At 37.7% G+C, this 5,000-nt stretch overlaps 1 protein-coding gene across 1 annotated transcript in view; it reads right to left on the bottom strand.

The window, feature by feature from the left end:
• card9 (caspase recruitment domain family, member 9) overlaps window positions 1-5,000 on the bottom strand; it is a gene marked incomplete at its 5' end in the record, with an annotated part of 13,835 nt that overhangs the window by 3,093 nt on the left and 5,742 nt on the right. The window contains 4 exon segments of the mRNA XM_080036716.1: window positions 1,003-1,106; window positions 2,266-2,391; window positions 3,652-3,755; window positions 3,843-3,855. Of these exon segments, the coding sequence (XP_079892842.1) occupies window positions 1,003-1,106; window positions 2,266-2,391; window positions 3,652-3,755; window positions 3,843-3,855 (347 nt within the window).

Genomic DNA, 5,000 nt, shown 5'->3' on the forward strand with positions numbered 1-5,000 from the left:
GTGTGTGGGTGGGTGTGTGAGTGGTTGTGAGTGAGTTAGTGAGTGAGTGAGTGAGTGAGTGAGTGAGTGTGTGTGTGTGTGTGTGTGTGTGTGTGTGTGTGTGTGTGTGTGTGTGTGTGTGTGTGTGTGTATGTGTGTGAAATAAATAAATAAATTACATCATGGTTACCTGTTGCAGTCTGTCTAAGCGTTGTTTTAAAGTTACACACTGTAGCTTTGATATTGAATAACCCTGCGTTCCATTACCCACAGTAAAACTAATAAACAACACGTTAAAATACACACAAGTAAATGGAAAGTAAAGATGTTATTGAGTCTGAATGGAGCATGTGTCTGTCAGAGGAGAGTGCAGCTGTAATGATTCATTTGACCAGCAGGTGGAGACAGACACAAACAATCCAGCCTATAAACAAACCCTGTGTTCCAATCCCCATACTATCTACTATTTAGTATGCCAGAAAAAGATTTAGGATGTCCCAATAAATGCAGGTCAATTGTAGTATGCTGAAAATATACATAAATGCCCCACTAACTCCAATAGCATTTTAGAGTATTCGTCTTTATTCTTGACATTTCTCAAACATAATGAAAAATAAATCTTCCTTATCTGATTTTTTTTCTCTCCTGTCTGTAGCCCTAAAACTCTTCTGTACTTTAGTATGTAGTGTAGTAAAAAGACTAAAACTCTTCTGTACACTAAAGTACAGAAGAGTGTAGTGTAGTGTAGTAAAAAGACTAAAACTCTTCTGTACTTTAGTATGTAGTGTAGTAAAAAGACTAAAACTCTTCTGTACTTTAGTATGTAGTGTAGTAAAAAGACTAAAACTCTTCTGAACTTTAGTATGTAGTGTAGTAAAAAGAAAGAGTATGAGATTTGGAACGCAGGGAATGTAGATAATAATATAGAAGTTTTTGCTATTCAACTTTAAACCCATATACTGTATATAAACAGTGTATACTTACAATTTGACAGTAGAATAGAAGCATGTATTTATTTGTTACCTGTCTGACTTCTCGGTCAGCTGTCTCACTGTCTCTCTGTATTGATCCTTCTCCTGCAGTAAGAGCCTGGCATCCTCTTGATGCTCTGCTCGCGATGACAAGGCCTGGACCATAGCCAATCAGAAGAGGGTTAGGACAGACAGACAGGCAGGGAGACAGACAGGCAGGGAGGGAGAGAGAGAGAGACGGACAGGGAGACAGAGAGATAGACAGGGAGAGAGAGAGAGAGACAGAGAGGGAGAGACAGACAGGCAGGGAGAGAAAGAGAGAGACAGACAGGGAGAGAGAGAGAGACAGGCAGGGAGACAGGGAGAGAGAGACAGACAGACAGACAGAGAGAGAGATAGACAGGGAGAGAGAGAGAGAGAGAGAGGCAGACAGGAAGACGGAGAGAGAGAGATAGACAGGGAGCGAGAGAGAGAGAGAGAGAGAGAGGCAGGCAGGCAGACAGAGAGGGAGAGAGGGAGAGACAGACAGGGAGAGAGAGAGAGAGAGGGAGAGAGATAGAGATAGACAGACAGACAGACAGGCAGGGAGACAGATAGATAGATAGATAGATAGATAGATAGATAGATAGATAGATAGATAGATAGATAGATAGATAGATAGATAGATAGATAGATAGATAGATAGATAGATAGATAGATAGATAGATAGATAGATAGATAGATAGATAGATAGATAGATAGATAGATAGATAGATAGATAGATAGATAGATAGATAGATAGATAAACAGACAGACAGACAGACAGATAGACAGACAGACAGGCTGAATACAAAGAAATGAACAGTGTACATGGGATTATATGCAAGAGAAGGTGGTGTGTGCGCAAACACACACTAAGTTTGGTGTGTCCAGCCCTTGTTTTTCTGACGAAAGCAGAAATGTTTTTAATTAGGCAGATAACAGAATATGGGAAATTTAGGGAGTCTTTTTTACTCCCCAACCACTGTGCACATGAATGCGTCATACCTCTGTATGTGCCAAAATCTTATTAGGCAGTTTCTTCTTCAAGGCTAAACAACAACTTTTGTCTTAGCAAAACACTTTGGGGCTGTTAGTTTACTGGGACAAAGTTCAACAGGCAGAAAGCATGTATTGAGCATTAAAATATTATACAGTTATAAGGCAAATTAAATTCTAGTAACACAAACACACAGACAGACAGACAGACAGACAGACAGACAGACAGACAGACAGACAGACAGACAGACAGACAGACAGACAGACAGACAGACAGACAGACAGACAGACAGATCACCTTGTCTCTCTCTCTGATGACCTCGTCCAGCTGTCTGAGGGTTTGTTTGTTTCGTTGTTTGTACGTCCGGGCGTCTCCCTTCAGCTCTGCATTCTTCAACTCAAGATCCTCTTTCTCCTCAAGGTGCTCAAATCAAACACACACAAATATAAAAATGTCAACTTTCTAAAGCATTTACATCAACTAAACTTTCCATAATCATTCTCAGCACTATTCTGAAGGTTATCACAGAAGGATTTGTTCATATGTTGTTCACTGTCTGATTTATGAGACATTTTTTATGATGAAAATGTTCAGTTTTTTTTAGACCTCTCCAGTGAATTTTTGGTATTTATAAAATGAAAAAAGGCACTTTACTCCTCTCACGAAATAAAAACTTTAAAAAATAAAATAAATACATTGAAATAAACAGGGCTGTCAAACAATATGTATATTTTCTCAAATAAAAATCAAAAAAAATTTATCTGATTTTTAAAATACTATTATTTTGCATTCAACAACCATTTTTAAGACACAATCAACATGCAATTCTTCCCTATGTATCTAGATTAGGAATCAAATAAATGAAGAGAAAGTTATTAAAAAAATTAAGAAAATTAAAGACCTACTTCACCGGTGAGAATATGAAGGTGTATTGAATTCTGAGATCCTATGAAGTATAAATGTGCAAAGAAAAATGAAATTGGTTCATCCTAGCCTGAGAAAAGGCAGAAAGAGTGTTTTATAACCCTTTCTGTGATGTCACGAGAAAGAGAAATATAGGGTTAAAAAAAACACTCTTTCTGCCTTTTCTCAGGCTAGGATGAACCAATTTAAAAAAAAATTGCACATTTATACTATATAGGATCTCAGAGTTCAATACACCTTCATATTCTCACCGGTGAAGTAGGTCTTTAAGTGATTGTCCCATGAGATCTTGTTTACTTTATTATTTTATTTTTTTCCTTCTGTGTTTGCTGTGTGTGTTTCATGTGCTGCAGTTTCTGTCCACAGTTTATATAGTGTGGATAATGTGTCAAATATTAATGTAATGTAACTTTATATAAACAGGGACAATGTACAAGTGAAACATTAACCTTGTTTAGAGCAAAGGAGAGATGCATTGTACCATACAATATTCATTAATTAAAAGTTAAAAAATTAGAAAATAAATAAAAAAGGCATCTAGTTATGTTACTACCTCTTGTATAGTCTGGATGACTTGTAAAAAATTCATGAATCATAAAAAAAAAAAAAAATCATAATTTTTTTGAATCATCAGGTCTTGTTTGCATAAAAAAAATGTGTAAGATGTTGTAAATGTAATAAAGTAATTCAGATTAATATATGGTCCTAGAATAACGTACACAAAATATAAATAAATAAAAAGCACATGGTCTTGTTTACCTTGTCCCGCTGCTCCTCTGTCCGGTGAAGATCTCTTCTCAGTTTGAACACTGTGGCTAGAAGGTTAACCTGAGAGGGGCCGGGTGTCTCTCTCTCCTTCTCCCTCTCCTTCTCTCTCTCTTTCTCTCTCTCCTTCTTCTCCTCCGGTTTGTTTGGGAGGAAAAACGTGTCTGTCGGCGGATTCAACTGACTCGGACTCCTGCTCTGTAAAAACACATAACACAACATGGTAAAGTCACAGTGTGTAATATCTGAGTGTGTAGTGTTTTCATCTAGTGGTGAGATTGTAGATGTCAACGCTCCCTTGCTCGGTGTATGAGTGTGTGTATGAATGGGTGAATGGGTGAATGTGGTAAGAAATGTAAAGTGCTTTGGGGCTGAGAAAATCGGCTAAAAAGCGCTTTATAAGTCAAGTCCATTTACCATATACCTTGCTAACCCCTCCCTTTGTGGAGAATTTACAGAAGCTACGATGGCCTTCAAGGTAAGTTAAGTTACTTTATTAGTAAATAGTTACATTGAAATTCATCTTTTCTCATCTCCCCTCTCAAGTTCCCACACTCCAGAGGGGGTCAGAGCGCAGGGTCAGCCATAGTACAGACAGACAGACAGACAGACTCCAGAGGGGGTCCTCACACAGGGTCAGCCATAGTACAGACAGATAGAGAGACAGACAGACAGACAGACAGACAGACAGACAGACAGACTCCAGAGGGGGTCCTCACACAGGGTCAGCCATAGTACAGCGCCCGTGGAGCAGTTTGGGGTTAAGTGTCAGTTGTAAATATTTTCACCTCTTGAAGTCTGTTCTGAAAAATGTCAATACATTCTACACACTGCACCTTTAAAGATAAATTAGGTGTTTTATTCACAAACTAAACAGAACAATAACCAATCTCCATCAAACTGAAGGATACAATCTACACACCATGGCTTTAAAAACTAAGGATAATTCAACAGAGAGCCTAGTATTGTGACGTTGTAAAAAACTAATATTTGGAGTGTATCCCTGCGATTCAAATCACATACTCTTTCTTTTTACTACACTACATACTAAAGTACAGAAGAGTTTTAGTCTTTTTACTACACTACATACTAAAGCACAGAAGAGTTTTAGTCTTTTTACTACACTACATACTAAAGCACAGAAGAGTTTTAGTCTTTTTACTACACTACATACTAAAGTACAGAAGGGTTTTACGGCCAAAGGAGAGGGAAAAAATTAGATAAGGATTTTTTTTCATTATGTCGAGAAATGTCAAGAATAAAGATGAATACTCCAAAATGCTATTGGAGTTAGTGGGGCATCTAGGTATTTTAAGCATATTACAATTGCCGTGCATGTATTG

This window comes from Ammodytes marinus, assembly GCF_949987685.1.
Source record: "Ammodytes marinus genome assembly, chromosome: 2".
NCBI classification, from domain to species: Eukaryota; Metazoa; Chordata; class Actinopteri; order Uranoscopiformes; family Ammodytidae; genus Ammodytes; species Ammodytes marinus.